Below are 17,228 nucleotides of genomic sequence, written 5' to 3' on the forward strand. Positions count from 1 at the left end.
CTGTTTCATGAATCCATAAATAGTCAAATTTTCTGATCTACTCTCTTATATAAGATAGTTCTGGAAAAATATTTGAAATAAACATATACATTTTGTGTACATATCTGTGTATACACACACATACATGTGGGGAGACACTCTATTTAGGAGTTCTTAACCTCTGGCCCACCTTCCCCCAAGGGGTCCATGAACTTAGATAGAAAAAAAAAATCTTTATTTTCACTACCATGTTACTGAAATTTGACGTTTTATTCAATTATCAATTTAGGCAACAAATCACAGTAGTATTAGCAATACCTATGAATTTGTCACCAATAAAAATCACAGGTATTTTCATATCACATTAAGTTATTGTGGATATCTCAAAATATTTGCTCATCACTATAGAATTACAGTAGTTATTAGATCTGTTGCTAGATCTTATTTAGTGTGTTAATAAAGCACATATATTACTATATCATAAATTTTTGATAACTGTATTTCAGTATAATTGATTTTTTTCATAATCTTATGTATTTTATTTTAGGCACATAAAAACATTGTTCTGAAAAAGCATCAACCATGGGCTTCACCAGAGGGATCCATGGTCCAAAAGAGATGAGATCAATGATTAGACAAATTGTATGTAGGGAAAGAATATTTTATATATATATATATATATTTTTTTAAAGATTTAATTTTTTCCTTTTTCTCCCCAAAGCCCCCCAGTACATAGTTGTATATTCTTTGTTGTGGGTATTATATATTTTTTTACACATTAGCTGAAGAACTCTTGAATTTACCTAGGAAACATTTGTTTGTTATTTGTTTATTACCTTTTTTTTAATGCTTATTTTCAAGTACCCTTCACTTCCAGACCATGTAAGCAGGGATTAAAACAACCACCACCACCACCACCCACTTCGGGCAGCCTTTTCTCCAGCATTCTGATGCCTACATACAGTGCAGGACTTTGCGAGAATGCCTTTGCCCTTAGACTGGAATTTTTTTGCCAGTTAAACTATATCTTTAACATCAACTTAACTTGAAGTTTAAGCTGTTCTTAGCTCACTGGACAGTAAGTGCTGGGAGAAATGGTTCCCCATTGTGTATCTGCCCCCACATCTCCTCTTAGCCTGCACAGTAGGTGGCATGTAGATGGCGCTTAGAAATTATTTGTGGAAGGATGGAATGATTCAGAGGCAGATTTCACGTGCTCACTATTTTGCTCCTCATAAAAGCCAGTGTATCCCTAAGGGTGTCCCGGCGGGAGGAATGGGGACTCTGCTCAGAAAGACAGAGCGGGATCAGCCTCCACTCCTGTCCTTGTCCCCATGGGTGTCTCTGAGCTTGTCTTCCCCAGGGATAAAACGGGATCGGTGCTTGTGAGGAATAACCCAGATGGCCTGTGCAGAGAGCCGCAACTTCCCTTGTCTCCTTTTACTGGTAAAATTATAACCCGGCCATTGTCACTGGGAGCCACATGATGCTTCTAGAAATATTTATGCTTTTTTTTTTTTAATGCCTACTTGTGAATCACAAGATTTGAGTCCCTCAATTCAGCCAATTTCTGATTAGTAAGTTTGCATAATGGATAAAATGATGTGGTTTTTGGCCACAAAGTGGGTGTTACTTTATCAGCAAAATCATAAGCAACTCGGGAGCTCGTAATGACCCTGCCTGCTTGATTGCTCCTCTTTGGATATGAGTGCCATAACTTTTACAATCCCGAATTGCCTTCCCTTGGTTTTAAAAATTCTTTGTTATCTCTCCTAGAATATCATAGAAGGAAGATTTAAATTTTTAATTCCCAGCTCCTAAATATGCATAATGGGGAGTATAGCTCATTTTAGGCGATATCTGCAGCATTGAAAAGTTTTATATAAATCAATTAAAAATGCAAGGGCAGAAATATTTATTTAAAATAACCTGGTAGTAAATTATTTTCATAAGCAAACAAACCACTGTGTTAGATAAATCATCACCTAAGAATTACTCATGTTGTAAGTTCAAATTTTACAGGTTTTTTTTGTACATGGCATATACGGATATTCAGCAACATTTTTTCTTAGTGATCATAATTTTGAATAGGAAAATATTGTAAAATTTTAAGAGTGACTTTTTAGGACAAACCATGATAAATTTTTTTTCATAGCATTACCATATAAGAGCACATATTTGGGTTGAGGGGTTTGGAAAAAGTGAAGTTTCCCATTAAGCTTCTTCTTTCAACAATCAAATATATTTGCTGTTGACAGATGCCTTTAATAGTGCTTCCCGCCTCCTTAAACCTAGTGAGCTGAGCTCAGTTTGAATTGTATTTCTTTGAAGAGCAGCAACGTCATTATGCATATCAGTCGTTGGACTTTGCTACAATACAGGATGTCCTCAGGAATGGCGCAAGTGTACCATTTTTATGTCTTTCTCTGTCCCCCCAACTCACTGGCACCTCAGTGTGTTGCGGGAGCTCTTTGGCTGCTTTTTACACCCGTTCATTGAAGCGTGAGCCTCAGGGCGGCTCCAGGCCCCTAGAGTGAAGCGCAGTTGAGTGTGTGCCATTCAGAGGGCTATTTGTGCTGACATTTGTTTATGATAAGTGTAACTTAGATAGCAGAGATGAGGGTGGTCTGGAATAAAGAAACCCGTCAGCATTTGTTCGTGAAAGAAATGCTGAGGGCCTGAACCAGAGGAGTAGGAACGGAGAAGAAGAAACAAATTCAAGGGACATCCTACAGGAGTTCCTCACTGTTCACATCGGGAGGAAACAGACAAAAAAGTCAGATATTTAATTGAAGCTGTTTGCTATATTTTTTTAATTAAAAAAAAGTACATAGCCACCATATAAAAATAAAAAAATGCAAGAATAAGGAAGAACATGAAAAATACCCATAATCCCAATTAACTAGAGATAGCCTGACTTATGTTCTTTATATACACACAAGCCTATATATGTATATGTATGTATACATATATATGTGTGTATATGAATATGTATGTCGTACATTCATTTGTATGCTACATGTACTTTTTAATTCCCTACTGAGGTATATTTAAGTTGTAGTCAACTTTTGATATCACAAATAATGCTAATGTTAACATTATTATAGTTAAATATTTACATACATCTTTAATTATCATTTCCTTAGGATAAATTCTCAGAAGTAGAATTATTGGATCAAAAAAGGCATTTGTGTTCTATAGGCGATTGCTAGACATTTCTATATTCAACATTTCCACGTTGCCCTTCAGAAAAATTGTACCAATTTATACTTCAAATAACAGCCTTTCAGCCCAGGTGACTGGGTGGGTGGTGATGCTGTTAATTGAGTTCAACCACATAGGAGGAGAACCTAGTTTGTCAGAGGAAGATACTGGGTTCAGGTTGGGATATAGTAACTGAATTATTTTCATTACCTCCTAGATATTCAAATTAGTTTGGATTATCTTTGTGATAATTACAACAATAATAAAAACAATAGCAGCTACTATTCTTCATACTGGTACTGTGTGTCAAGCCCCTTTCATGAATTATCTTACGTAATTCTCAGAACTCTATGAATAGTGGTAAAATTACCCCCATTTTATAGGGGAGAGAATTGAGGTCTAGAGAACTTGAGTAACTTGACCAGGAGTGCAGCGCTAGTAAGTCATAGAATAGGAATTCAAATTGAAACCTAGGTTATCTTAACAAGTAGGTCTTAGAAGAACGGTGTATATAGAGGAGATGAGGTCACAGTAATTAAGTCATATTCTCAAGAAAGTATGGTAAAGAGCTATCGTGAAAGAAGCTATATTCAATTTGAAAGCAATTAGTCTACCTCTTTTTCCTAGCATATTGCTAATTCATCTCACTATTTTTCATTATTCTCCCCACTTTAAATATTGCCCATTCTCCAAAGCCAAGCCATATCATTCTCCATCAGTAAAGACTTCCTTGACCACCCCAACCCATCTCTTCTTCCCCTCCAATTGGATCCTACTTGATGTCTGCCCATCATTGACCTTTATCACATACTGCCATGCACAAATAGTTATTTTTGAATGCCAGGTCTTCCCAGATAAACTGTGAGCCATTTAAGGCAAGTGCTTTCAGTTAAATTCATCAGACCCTTTTGTAGTTATCATGGAACAGGCACTGGGCTGAATGTATTCTATTTCATTTGTACCAGCCACAGTCCTGTGAGATTAATACCATTATTATCTGCACTTTGTAGAAGAGGATCTGAGGCCCAGAAAGGTAATTTGCTCAAGTTCACATACATAAATGTCTATATAGGATATCGCCCTTTACTGGTATACTGAGGTGCTTGAGCATGACTTGAAAAAGAGTTAGTATTTGGATGGGTAGAAAAAAATGGGAAAAAGCATTCCTGTTGGAGAGAACAATCTGAGGAATGGAGAATAGAATGTGGGGAAGTGTTGGGCAACAGCTAATAAATGGCCAGTGAATGAGGACACGAGAGCGCTTGGGAGGAACCTTCAGGGCAGCTCGAGGGAGTGTGAACTTTTTCTCTACATTAGGAAGGCTTGAAGGTCATTTTGAGCAGGAGGATAACTGGACAGTTTGAAAGAGGAAGACCAGAGCAGTGATTTTCATCCTAGCCTCCCTTTTCCAACAGCATCTCGAAGATGGCTAAGGGGATTCAAGAAAGCTTAATAAAACCTGTATGTTTACCTATCAGGAAGTTCCATAGGCTAAATTAGACATCATATTTATTTGCTTTTTTCAGGAATCGCAACTGTGCATGATAACACTTGTTCTCTCATTCTTCATCAAAGCTCATGTCATCATTGGTGTACTTTTTCCCCTAGGAAAGGAAGAGGAATGATTACTTAAAAGCTTTTTTGTTCAGAAATCAGAATAATTGTCCTTTGGAGGCAATTAAAAAGAATGTTGGTGCCTAAGAGCATAATTCAAGGAAGAGGTGCCCTAGTGCTGACAATTCAGTGGTGGGCAGAATGGAAAGGAGCAGAAGATTCTTTATGGTAGAAGCAGAAGCTAAAGTGGATGAAAATATTAGAGCATGAACCTGGGGAGTATTGAGTTTTCTGTTTTTTAGTGATGCTAGCTGTGAATAATGAAGAGAGAGTAAAAACTTAAGTGAGACTTTAAAGCAGAGTGTATAAATGTTAAACAGGAGCCAGATCGTGTCACTGAAATTTATGTATTGTCAAAAATACCTCCTAGATTGCGGGAAAAAACCATAAGAAATTCTTTCTCAGAGACCAAATTCAAGCATCAGACATCTAAGCCAGATTTTTATTGTTTCATTTGAGCTTTGAAGAAACTATCCTGAAAGCAGGTTTGAAGTATATGAAAAAATTAAACTTTAATTAAATATCTTCCAAATCTAATGTTTTAAAAATAAAATTAAGGCTGTCTTTGGAAATTCTCTATTTCAATCATATCAGGAGATTAAATTCTTGCTAGCTAGTTTAATCCGTTGTCTAGAATTGCATAGTTTTATCTTCATTCCTCCTTTTTTGCCCTTCTTAGATTCTGCCCCCTGAAAATATGCTGTAAAACTTACCTGACAACCTTTTAAGTGAGAACCCTTTTTATCTACTCTGGCCAGATTGTTATCTGATAATCTTATTATGGACCAAACAGTCTGTAGCAAAAGAAAAAAACACCATATTTCTGTGTTCCCTAAGGTCAGTGGCTTTGAGAAGGTGGAAAAGAAGCAAACATAAAAACCATAGAAAGCAAATTATTTTCATTTTTTTGCTTGATTAAATTTTAAGCAAAATTGAAAAATAAAGATTATTTACTAATGAATCTGAATATTCCTCCAAAATTCACTCAATTTTAATGGGAGCTTTCCTCCAGATTGTATAAACATTTCTTTTTGCTAATAACAAACCTCCAGAAACTCTGCTAGATGTGTTTAACTTCTTAAAGTGACAAAAATTTACCCAAGTGAAAAATTTATGGATGGCCATGTTATGTCCTATTATTACCACAATATGGAAACCCACAGATTTTTGGCTAAGCTATTGAGTCCCTGAAATAAATTGTAGAGTCTGGAAAAAGTTTAAAACAGTAACAGTTTAGAAGTTTAAAAATAGTAGTAATTTAAAAGAATATCATGATTTTTTTTTCTTTTCAGCAAATACAAATATCAGAAACCACACCTTGAAAATAAATATATTTGGAGATACACATACATATATTCCATTTAAATATGTTTCTTTTTATAACTTATCTTTGAATAAAGTGGATATAATCTACTTTTAGAATGGAAAATGCATTTACTGGTGTGTCTCTGTTCAAATTTATTTCTCATGTTTTCTTTAATAAGACCACTGTTAACTTAGCAGGAGAAGTTACTCACAGAGCCTGTTGAGGTTCTCTTCCCTATACACAGTATAGATGTTATTAAACTGAGGAGAAACATTAGTGAATTTCCTACTAATTCTATAGAGGAGAATACGTATCTTTATTAATGTTAATGGTGGGTGCCTCTCATTATGTTATAGAATAATCTGCTTTAGCAAAGGTTTTTCTTCTAAAGAACTTCATAACATTTAAAGGTTAATATGTTAGGTAAAGAACAATATCTTAAGTGTTTTTATTACAGGACATGATGAGATGGTTTTTATTAAATTATATGATGATTTGAATGGGGAAGAAGAAAAAGTGCATCACTTCTTGCCCTCAACTTTAATGCCTTTAATCAAATAATGACCTTCTGGAAAATAGTTAATTTTAAGCATTTGGAAAGATCAATACCACTTTGCCACCAAAAAATGGCCTAGATGATGAAATTTGATGTATTTAAAGTATCATTTCACCCTTTTAACCTAGTAAATAATTTAAAATGCTTTCAGTATTGCTTTACCACTGTGTTGTTTCTCACTGTTCGAAGTGTTATGATTGTTCTCGAAAAACGGTTAGAAGTTGGCACGTGAAGCATCCAAGCGTCGCACCTCGAAGTGGGGTTGTACCTCCATCAGGCCTTGTGTGTCTCTGCATTAGGGCCCCTAGAGAAGTATATGTTTTAATACTGCTATATTTGAGGCAGGGTGTGTATAAAGCATAAAAAGTGTGAAACTGGAACCTGGAACCCTCTTGGAATGTTAAAGGGTGGTTTAAAACATCATTAGTCACTTTGCATCTTTTGTGAGATCTTTAAACCTTTATGCTAAAGGTGAGAGATCCCGGTGCTCTGACAATTAGAACCCATTCCCCCCGCCCCCCCCCCCCCCCCAGCTTATAGAACATTGGTATGAAATTACCCTGAGTGCCGACAGCTTTGTAAATAAAAAAAAAATTGCCCTCTATTAGCATGTTTGTGGGCAGATTAAAAACTGTCTTCATTAGCATAAGTAACACTTACAGATTCTTTTAAAAGTAGAAAATTATTTGCTGAATGATAAATTGCTAGCTTTATAGTTCGTTGTTGTTGAAAATGTACTCATTCAAAATGCCTGGTGTAGTTTAGTCTACAATACTGAATTTTTTGTGTTAGAAGTACTATTTAATGGATTATGTACTTAATCCTTGTTCCTACTACTTGCTAAAATGTAATTCATGCTTTCCACTAAAATGTTTGTATCAAATACCTCCCTATTTAGATTGATTTCTTTTAATATCATATATTATTATACTATATGCCCCAGAGATTGGAACGAAATACTCCCTCAAATAACACATAAAAGATGAGGGTGAGGGGACTAAATACAGACTATAAAATGTTTTGCTTTTTATAACTCAAATTACCATTCTATTTTTTAAAATGTATTTTTCCTTCTTAGTTGCAGCAAGAATTGTCATTTTCTTTCTCTTTTTTGAACTCTTGGGTTTAAAATGTATATGTACAGATGATAAAATATACGTATCTCTACATTAAGTGACTTATTTTCACAGAGAATACTGAAATCTGTTTTTCCTTGGAAAACTGGTTGTGTTGCATGCTTCCACCTTTGTCACCGACCAGGTCCTGTAAGAGTTGTCTTTTTACGTGTCTGAGACTGCGGAGGTACAATAAGTTCATTCGTGAAATGAGGCTACTTTCTTGACTGAATTAAAATCGTTGCGCACCCCTTATCCGTTAAAATGAATGAAGTGAATTGACTTGAATTAACTGTTCTAAAAAGAGTGGAGTGGAAATCAGAGATTGAATTTGGTTGGAAATTAGCAGCTGAGAGATGAAGGTGCCAGGATTTTTATTTAAATGTGGTACAACAGGATTCTGTCAGTAAAGACATCATTAGAATATTGAGTTTAGAACTGCTAATTTTTCCTTTAAAATGAGCATACAGTTGTGTGTTTCATGGACCATAATAAATTGCCATTGTATTGCATTGAGTTTGTTTTGCTTTTTTTCAGGACAGGTTTGGCAGTCATTCTGCACTTTCCCTTTTCCTTTTTTTCCCCAGTCTTACGTGTCTTTAGTAGATACCTAACCAAAACCAGTCAAAAGAATGTTATTTATTTCATGTGGTCTTAGGTTCAGCATCTTTTGCACTGTTTTCTTGCTTACGGTAGCAAGACATTTGCAGATGGTTCTTGGTTACTATAAAGTACATAGCAGTATTTCCTTTGTGGCAGATGGATTTAAGACTTTTAGTTCTCAATAAATGTAGGTTTACAATACATAACTTTACAGGATTTGTGTTGTATATAACAGGTTTGAACATATTATCTCAGAATTCATCTGCATGGCATTTTCAGCTTATTCAGGGTCCATGCCAGTTTTTTTAAGTAATGGGGGGAGTGCAGTGATTGATAGCAACAGCTCAAGGCGTGATTTTGAATAGAAACAAAGGGTTTAGAACAGAAGGTGTCAAATTAAACTTTGTCAGTTTGAAAAGTAGTAACATCCTGAAAGTTTTACTAATTTATTTACATGTGGCTACTGTTTATATTTTGCCCTCTTTATATGCAGTGTAATGTTGCTTGGCAAATTTACTACATTTAAAGGTTAGGTTGCTCCTTGTACCATTTTAGTTTTCTGAGAATGGATTGGTCTCGATATTTTAAGGCTGTTAGTCTCCTGTCTTTTTCTACTGTTCAGAGCACTTGTCACCTAATTTAATTTTGAGTGGCGCCCTACTCCCACCTATGGTCTGACAATATTTCAAGTCCCAGAGACCTTTCTTAATAAAGTAATTACGTTCACATTTTGTGACAAAGTACTGCATTTCATTCCGCGTTTGTCCTCTACCAGGGAAATCTTACATTTATCATTTAAAAACCAATACAGTACTTAGGGGAATCCCTGTTTTTCTCTGTCAGATATTACAAACATTCTCACATGTTCATTGTCTTCCAAGTTCATTTGCTCTAACAATATCACTTATGGAAAAGTGACCTAGAAAAAGGTATTGGGGAATTAGAAAGCATTTGGCTTTTTTAGTCACTTTCTGCAAAACAGATCAGATTACTGTCATCATTCACAGAGTCTCAATTGATAGAATTTGAGGTAGTCAGAATATTCCATGGTATTTAAATAGCATTATAATAAATTAATCTTATTTTTGCCAGTGTAAATTGGGAATGAGCCAATATATTTCTCTGCTGACAAAGAACTAGCGTGTCAAAATATCTGTTTTCTGTTGTTTTTTAAGAAACATGCACATCAAGAAAAGTACTCCCCTCCTTTTTGTTTTTTTGGAATACCCTTGGAGAACTAACAGTTCCCAGCTGTACCGTTAAATATTTTTCTAAGAAGCATCTGATTTCAGTCTCTTAAAATCGTCGTGTCTCTTGAAAGGCTAGCAGAGACATGCTCCAAACTTATAATTCATCAAATTATTTTTAGATAAGGAATTAGAAGTATTATTTAAGGGCAGAGGTTAATAGCAAACTACTGGAAATGTTATGTTAGTCATGGGCAATTAATAAAAATAAGGATCTGTCTCGTAAGTACAGAGACACAGAAGTGACAATATGAGCAAAATATTTGTTGAATGAGTCAGGGCTCTTTTTCTGAAATATTTGTTAAACCAGCATGAGTGTGATTGTTTAGGAATTAGCTATCATTATTAGCCATTTTCAAAGAACTAATGATTTTCTTTTCCAAAGAACATCTGTGATCCACATGTTTTCTCACATATATCCGAGTACTCACTGATCTCTGCGTTACTTTAAAAAGTTTCTAAAGGATTTGAAAAATTATTGGAGTTTTTCAGCTCTCTCCAAGAAGCCTTTCTTACATGAATTGTTTTTAATTTAACTTTTCAGCAGTTTTTAGTTACAAGCATATATTTCTAAAAAAAAAAACAACTTAGATGTTCAATGTCTAGCACCTATTGCACTAGTATAACACTAGTTAAGTTAAAAAAAAAAACTTCTCTGTTCTTTATGAACCTTCTAACATATCTTGAAAGGTAAATAAAACTTTAGTGATTTGCTGTGTTTAAGCATGGGGGCCTGTCGATTGCTATAGCTGAAGACAAGGGGGAGGAAGAAAGTAATCTTAGACATAGTTAATATTCAAGCCTACGGGAAGATATATATCTAAAACCTGCACAGCATCCAAACTTAGAGGTAAAATGTAAAGAAATAGCTTAGATGTAGGAAAATAGAAAATATTTTCATGGCTTAATCCAGATAGCAAATATTTGCCAGTAAGAGCTAAACAAACATCTCCAGGGCACCATATGCGAGTGGGTCTCAAATATTTCAAAGGCTCAAATACAGTTTTGTAGTTAATGTTATACTCATATAAATAGAGCTGAAATATGACATATCATCATATTATCCTGGAAATAAACATAGAATTGCCATAGTTAGAAGAGAAGTGTGTTCAGTGACACTGTAAGCACAATTATTATTTTTTATTTGGCTAATATTCTTTTAGATAAATTTTCAGTTCACTGCCTGCTCTCTTAACTTCATATTATACATTGAGTGCCGTCAAATGAGTGCATAATTGCATGACCTGTCGAGTGCAGAATCAAAACTCTCTTAGGAAAATTAGTTGATCTCGAGGTTTAGCTGCAGGCACCCTTGGCTGGTTAGTAGGTGGGCCTTGGGCAGCTAATGTATCAGTTCTCCATCTTTTTTTATAAAATCTGTCAAAAAGGCCATTTTGGGGAGAATGGGCCTTGCTTTTTCCCACAGTATAGTGCAGTTGGAAGGAGAATTTTCTCTCCAATTTGAGAAGAAGGGAAGGAAAGTCATACCATTCTCTGGTCTCACCCCAAAGGTAACAGTACTCTTTCCATTACCATCCAACTGATTGACTTGGAATTTCCAAGAAACCCCTTTGTCTTAGATCTCGTTCCCTAAAGCAGAGCTTAAGATGGGGAATCAGCTGCTCGTGAGTTGGTGAGGGGCCTGGAAGGAGTGAGGGAGGACAGGGAAGAGGAAGGGGTCCAGCTGAAGTCTGTACTGATGGGCAGAGGGACCAGGAAGAACGGGGAGGGCCATCTCCAGAGAGTAAATTGAAGAGTAGAGTGAGTTGTCACTTTGGGGCAAGTGGACAGAGATTTTTGTACCAATGGACCAGCCAGTCCTTGGCCACCCCAGAGTGAGGGGGTCAGTGAGGAATTAGAGTGACTGTCCTGGCATCTCCAGGTGTGATGGCCCCAAGGCATTTCTCGAGAGAAGAATGTGACTGAAAGCTGTTAGCAGGCAGCACAGCCGCTGGGGGTGGTTGCCTTGGCTGGTGAAGGGGAGTCTGGGTGCGTCGCCCCCCCTTTTCCTTTCCAGCCCATTGCTTAGTGTCCATCATGGCAGCCAAGATGGAGTAAGTCTGAGATGGTGATTAGAAAATGTTAGACGATGTACTCTGTTGGCCCACTGAGTTCTTGATAGACAATCCGAGGATAAAACCTGGGCCTTGGAAGCCCTCAGAGAAGTTCAGCTTTGGTATTCATTGGGCACTTCCTTCTCTCTTAACTCAGGAAATCTATTAAAATTCTTGTCTGACAAATCATATTGTGTACACTGCAGCAGGCAGAAAAACAGGACTCCAAGTATCCTTTTGGAAAGTTCTTTTCTGAAGAATTCTTCTAATGCCCATTCTAATCATTATGCCTTACATCGGACAGCTTTCTTGCACACACAATTGCACATGTCCTTTCTCTGTCATACACACACTCACACACATACACACACAAATAGTCACACACAGTGTCCTTTCTAATACAAAAATTATAAACTTAGGGAACCCTTTTAGAAAAAAAAATGTACTCTAAAAATTTGTTCTCTCCCTTCTTAAATACCTTCAGGACCTCAGATGGCCACTCATCAGACAAGAAAGTTGGGCAAGACTGGAAGCACACTCCACTCTGTTCTCCTCCTGTTTCACATATTGCAAAGCCCGTGGCAGATCTATCTGCCTTGCCGTTGGAGTCTGCAAAATATGACTCTCCTTTAAGATGGAAATCTGAACATTTATTAGAAACAGAGCCTGCCTCTTCAACAGCCACAGCTATTTTCTTTTAACAGGTTTTTAAAACTTTTTTTTTAAGCAGATTGGAGTGTTTTGAGCTTATGAAAAAAGTTAACTTCACAAAGTCTTTCCTTTTTAAGCTCCTAATGGAAATTGTCAGCCCCCTAGAGGCATGAACTGACCTCTCATTCTCTTGTCTCTAAGGGGTGGTTGTGTGAGCTGTTACGCTGGAAAGAAGATCCTTCTCCAGAAAACAGGACCCTGTGGGAGAACCTCTCCATGATCCGAAGGTTCCTCAGTCTTCCTCAGCCAGAACGTGATGCCATTTATGAGCAGGAGAGCAATGCGGTACATCACCATGGCGACAGGCCGCCCCACATCATCCATGTTCCAGCAGAGCAGATTCAGGTTCGTTTACCTTGGCCAATTCAATATAGCACTAAGTAAATAGAGCTTTAAACTTAGCAGGGAAATTAGCGTTTCTCTTCTTCCCGCCAGTCTAAACACAGGCTTCTTAGCAAGAGAGAACAATACACTGCCTTCTTGCTCAAGGGGATAAAAGGAAAATTAACACACTTTTTCCAACATGTGTATTGTGTTCCTCTTCCCCCCCTTCACACTCCCAAAGTGGCAGGAACCCCCTTTTACACTTCTTGTTTGGCAAGTGTGTCTTTGTTAGAATTGGGTTGTTTTGCGTGCGAGAGCTTAAACTTTTTTGGTTTTTAAAAATCAGAATTTAAAAACCTATTTTTTAAATTAATACCAATAGTGCCCCTGAGGAAAGGAATTACTGCTGTTTCTGAAGAGGAAGGTTGTCAAATTATAATTTTGCACCTTGGATTGTGTCCAGGAAGAGGAGGGGAGGGAAAGCTAATTGGACTCTGGCTTCAGACTCCTGGGCCTCCTCACCTTGCCGCTATCTCCCTACACCCTCACAGAACACAGGTTAGGGGTGAGTCACGTCTGTTTGTCTTTCCTTTAGAGCCCCTCTCCCACCACCCTTGGGAAAGGAGAGTCTAGAGGCGTTTTCTTACCAGGCCTGCTGACCCCTGCACCATGGCTCGGTGCTGCTCGTCAGGTGAGCAGGCACAAGTGACGTATGCCAGCCAGAGAGGGAGACGGGGTGGCATAAAAACCTGCTCCCTCGGTCAGGATTTTCACACTTTCAAAGGACGTACTAACCATGGTGCTGCCCAAAGACCGCTGGGCCAGCAGATTCAGCCATGTGCCTGGCTTATCGTGTCGTGGGACTTGTCTCCATTCATCCACCGAGGGAACTCCCCTAAGCATCTAGAAGCAAAGCTCTGGGTTGAGGTAGTTTTTTGGTGCTCTCATGGCCTCAATTGCTTAGGAAGTGTGTTGAGACTGGATTTGAGCTGTATAACTTATTTCTGGTAAATCTAAGGGGCTGTTTTTAGCTTTCCCCTTTTAGGAAAAATGGTGTTGCCTTCCAGAGTCCTAAAATTCTACTATCTTTGTTGAATCACCTACATTCTTGGTATCACCAAGATAGATATTTCTTGGTGAAAAAGTATATACCTGTGTAGGTAAAAACAATAATAGGGTTATCCATGCACTAGGAAAAAAAAAATCCTTGAGTATGAATTAAAGATAAATTGAAAAAGAGAACCCCTTAGGATATCAAGCACTAAAATAATTGTGAAAGCCTGGAAAACATACTGTTTAGCAAAAACAAAAAAGAGAAAGATATATGTTAAGTAATAAAAAAGTACTTGTTTGAAAATGTAAATTGTTTTTAATAAAATTGCTTCTTAGGGGGATAAAAGGAAATGCTTAGGCACAGTATAAACATTCTAATATTTTGCTGCTTACTCAGGTTGATTTGCTTTGCTGATAAGAATTATGGATAGAGAGTATACAGTATGTGCATGTGTCAAACATTTGTTATGTATAATTGTGTATGGAAATTACTGCACATATACAGACACTAATTATGAAGAAGTGTCTGTATACACTAAATTTAAATCCTAATCACATCTCAGTTTACTATAGACAAAACAATTCACTAGCCCTTTGGGTAGTGGATTGAACCTTTATTTTTCAGTAAGAAAAAAACTTGCAGTGTCAGCCTGGCGCAATTTGGTAAGAAATTGTGTGTATTAAATTAGAACTGTCTGGTAGGAAATTCACAAACGTGAGAATCTCAGAAACCCTTTGGACTCATGAGGGAGAATGCTGAAGAAGAGCAGACACGTACCCATTTTATTTGGAGTTTAAATCAGACTGTCTTCTTCTTGCTGCGTCTTAGCCATCCCATGAAATGGGGCAAAGCGCACATGTCTTTCCCCACGGCTCTGCAGCTCACCTTTCTAAAATGCCTTTGAAATCCTTATTTCTCAATTTTCATTTTAAATCTTTGTTAATTATTTACATCATAATTTGCTTTGCTGTCTTTGCCTTTGATGCGGATCTTTCTGGCAAAGTTTATGGCTCACGTTTTCAGAGCTCTGAGTTTTCACTTCCATGTGCCAGACCGCACATCAAGGGTAGGGAGGCTCCACTGACCTCTGATAAGGAAGCCCAGTAGCCCCCGCAAAGCCCTATTCATCCCTCCCTTCCTAGTTCTTATCATTTTGATTGTTTTCCTAATGCTGTGGGCCTGTTAGCTGGCTGCCTTTTCGTCCTCAGTCTCTGTCCTCGTCAAAGCAGCTCCGTGTGGGATCCATGACCGCACGTTTGCTGACTTAACCGAGCCCTGACTGTCTGCCTGTTCCCTTCCAGCAGCCGCCGCCGCAGCCCCAGCAGCCGCCGCCGCTCCCGCCGCAGCCGCAGGCGCAGCAGCCCGCCGGGCCCCGGCTGCCCCCTCGGCAGCCCACCGTGGCCTCGCCCGCCGAGGCGGAGGACGAGAACCGGCAGAAGACCCGGCCGCGAACGAAGATTTCCGTGGAGGCCCTGGGCATCCTGCAGAGTTTCATCCAAGACGTGGGCCTGTACCCGGACGAAGAGGCCATCCAGACTCTGTCGGCGCAGCTTGACCTGCCCAAGTACACCATCATAAAGTTCTTTCAGAACCAGCGGTATTATCTCAAGCACCACGGCAAGCTCAAGGACAACTCCGGGTTGGAGGTGGATGTGGCCGAATACAAAGAAGAGGAGTTGCTTAAGGATTTGGAAGAGAGTGTGCAAGACAAGAATGCTAACACCCTTTTCTCGGTGAAGCTGGAAGAAGAGCTCTCAGTGGAAGGAAACACAGACATTAACGCCGACTTGAAAGACTGAGATCAAAGTATTATTTTCATTCAACAGTGCCACTGGTATTTACTAACAAAATGAGAAGTCCACCTTGTATTCTCTCAGAAACCCTTTGTTGTTTGTTGTTTGGCCAATGAATCTTCAGACACTTGCACAAACAGGAAAGTTGAGAAAGCATAATGCAGACTGCACTAAATGTTTTACTCTTTTACAGACTGCTGGGCAGCCCCGGGTGAAGCATCGAGGATTGTTTGGTATTAAAAGTTAAAATTTGTGTTCACGGGACACACCAAGGTGTGTACCCCGTAAGCATGATACCAGTGATTTCTTTTTTTTTTTTAATTATTATTATTCTGGAGCCTCCAACAAGCATTATAACTTCTGTGATTATCATTTCCTTCCTTTAATTATTTCTGTAACACTCCACACTGATCTTTGGAAGCTCGTCCCCTATTTTAAAAAAAGGAAAAAAAAAAGAGTTTGTTACTCTATTGTATGTTACAAAAGAACTATAGACTGTGGAATGCAGTTTAAAGATGACATATGCCAACAAATGCCTTGTATTATATGGCACTGCCGTAATTCAAATTTGTTTTTATTTTGGAAATAAAAGTTCACTGTAATTTTTTTTCATTCTCATTGTTACATGATTTTTTAAAAAATGAAAAGAAAATGTGAAACACAATTTAGTCCTCATTATTTATTTGTAGATCCTGCAGCATCATGTTGTAATTAATTTTTTAGAAGTTTCCGTTAAATGTAATATTGCTTCTCCTGTTACCATACTGATTCTTTTCTATTTATAAATGTATTTTGATGGGCAGTAAAACAAAGTGTCTTAAAAGTTTTAAATAGAGAAAATGTGCTTTACACAGTTGCCTATAAAAAGTGCTCTATGTTATCCAAGCAATTCATACTATAAGCTTCACTCTTATTGTTGTATGCAATTTTTACTATCATGCAAATAAGCTTAGGTAAATAAAACTAATAGATCACCTTAGAAAATTATGCAATTAATGTGAAAATAATTGATGTTTGCAATGTGTCTTCCTTTGGTTTACAATCAATTTTAAAGCTACATCTGTATAAAATTTCTGTATAAAGGTGTATTTCTTTTTTATGAGTTTATGGCTATGAAAACACCAGCTATTTTGTTACAGCTGGCTGTTTTTATAAGTGTATCACAATTTTCTTTATGCAGAAACGTTCTGATTAGGAGTGGATATTGACTGTAACTACACAATTAAAATTGTTTGTATGGTATGACATGGTAGGGTTTGTCTGCTTATGTGAAGTAACTTCAAAGAGTCAAAGATGGCCCTCAGTTAGGTGCATGTGAATACTTTCTTGATATTTTACTGATTTTTAAGAAGAACAGTTGAAAAGTCACTTGAAACACTGTAAATTTAAGTCACAGACACATGCTCATTTTTTAAGTTAAACAATGAAGATGATAAGCTGTTTTTGGTTAACATTTTGCTTAATAAACAGAGATAGCAGGATGGTCAGAAGACTCACCAACAAAAACATAAATCCAGTCTCTAGCAGTTTTGTGCTTAGAATAGATTCATCTGCATTTATTTCACAATTCTTCAATTATGGCAACACCTTTTTTAAGCTAATATATAAATATTTTTAAAGGCCATTGATAGTAACATAAAATAGGGGAACATGGACCTTCTGTACAAA

General features: G+C 37.4%; 1 protein-coding gene across 4 annotated transcripts in view; it reads left to right on the forward strand.

Moving 5' to 3' along the window:
• The window catches only part of SATB1 (SATB homeobox 1), a 96,039-nt gene extending 79,872 nt beyond the window's left edge, over nucleotides 1-16,167 (forward strand). For 3 of the 4 annotated variants that reach the window (XM_046638736.1, XM_046638724.1, XM_046638731.1), the window contains exons 10-11: nucleotides 12,531-12,734; nucleotides 15,069-16,167. In XM_046638736.1, the coding sequence (XP_046494692.1) occupies nucleotides 12,531-12,734; nucleotides 15,069-15,566 (702 nt within the window). In that variant the 3' untranslated portion in view covers nucleotides 15,567-16,167. The remainder of the gene's footprint in view (nucleotides 1-12,530; nucleotides 12,735-15,068) is intronic. The other variant, XM_046638743.1, reaches the window with a different exon arrangement.
• Nucleotides 16,168-17,228: the final 1,061 nt, after the last annotated feature.

The sequence above is a fragment of the Equus quagga genome, chromosome 1 (genome assembly GCF_021613505.1).
Source record: "Equus quagga isolate Etosha38 chromosome 1, UCLA_HA_Equagga_1.0, whole genome shotgun sequence".
In the NCBI taxonomy this organism is placed as follows: Eukaryota; Metazoa; Chordata; class Mammalia; order Perissodactyla; family Equidae; genus Equus; species Equus quagga.